We start from the raw sequence: 378 nt of genomic DNA on the forward strand, positions 1-378 counted from the left end.
CAGCAGCAGCAGCAGAAGCAGCAGAAGCAGGAGCAGCAGCACATCACACACGGGATTGAGCGCCTTGAATCAGCAGCAGATGCAGCAGCAGAAGCAACAGCTGCTGCTGCTCCGGCGAAAGAAGGTTCTGCTTAACTGTTGTATAGATGCAGTGCTGCTGCAGCAACAGAGAGGGTCAGGTGTACGTACACTGGAGAGCATCACTGTGTTATGGGTTCTGCCTGCTTCTGCTGCTGCTTTCTGCAGCAATTCGGAGACACTGGGGATCGTCTCCACCCCACGCAGGTTCGGGGATAGCTTAAAGTCCGGCTGTTGCTGCTGCTGCTGTTGCTGCGGCTGCGGCGAGGGATTCAGCTGCGTCAGCGGTGGCTGGTTTTG

At 56.9% G+C, this 378-nt stretch overlaps 1 protein-coding gene across 1 annotated transcript in view; it reads right to left on the minus strand.

Moving 5' to 3' along the window:
- Nucleotides 1–378, minus strand: part of EMH_0062150 (uncharacterized protein) — a gene marked incomplete at both ends in the record, with an annotated part of 5395 nt that overhangs the window by 2105 nt on the left and 2912 nt on the right. Inside the window, one exon of the mRNA XM_013497999.1 lies at nt 190–354. Coding sequence (XP_013353453.1) covers nt 190–354 — 165 coding nt within the window. The remainder of the gene's footprint in view (nt 1–189; nt 355–378) is intronic.

This window comes from Eimeria mitis, genomic scaffold (assembly GCF_000499745.2).
Source record: "Eimeria mitis Houghton genomic scaffold, Emh_scaff3091, whole genome shotgun sequence".
NCBI classification, from domain to species: domain Eukaryota; phylum Apicomplexa; class Conoidasida; order Eucoccidiorida; family Eimeriidae; genus Eimeria; species Eimeria mitis.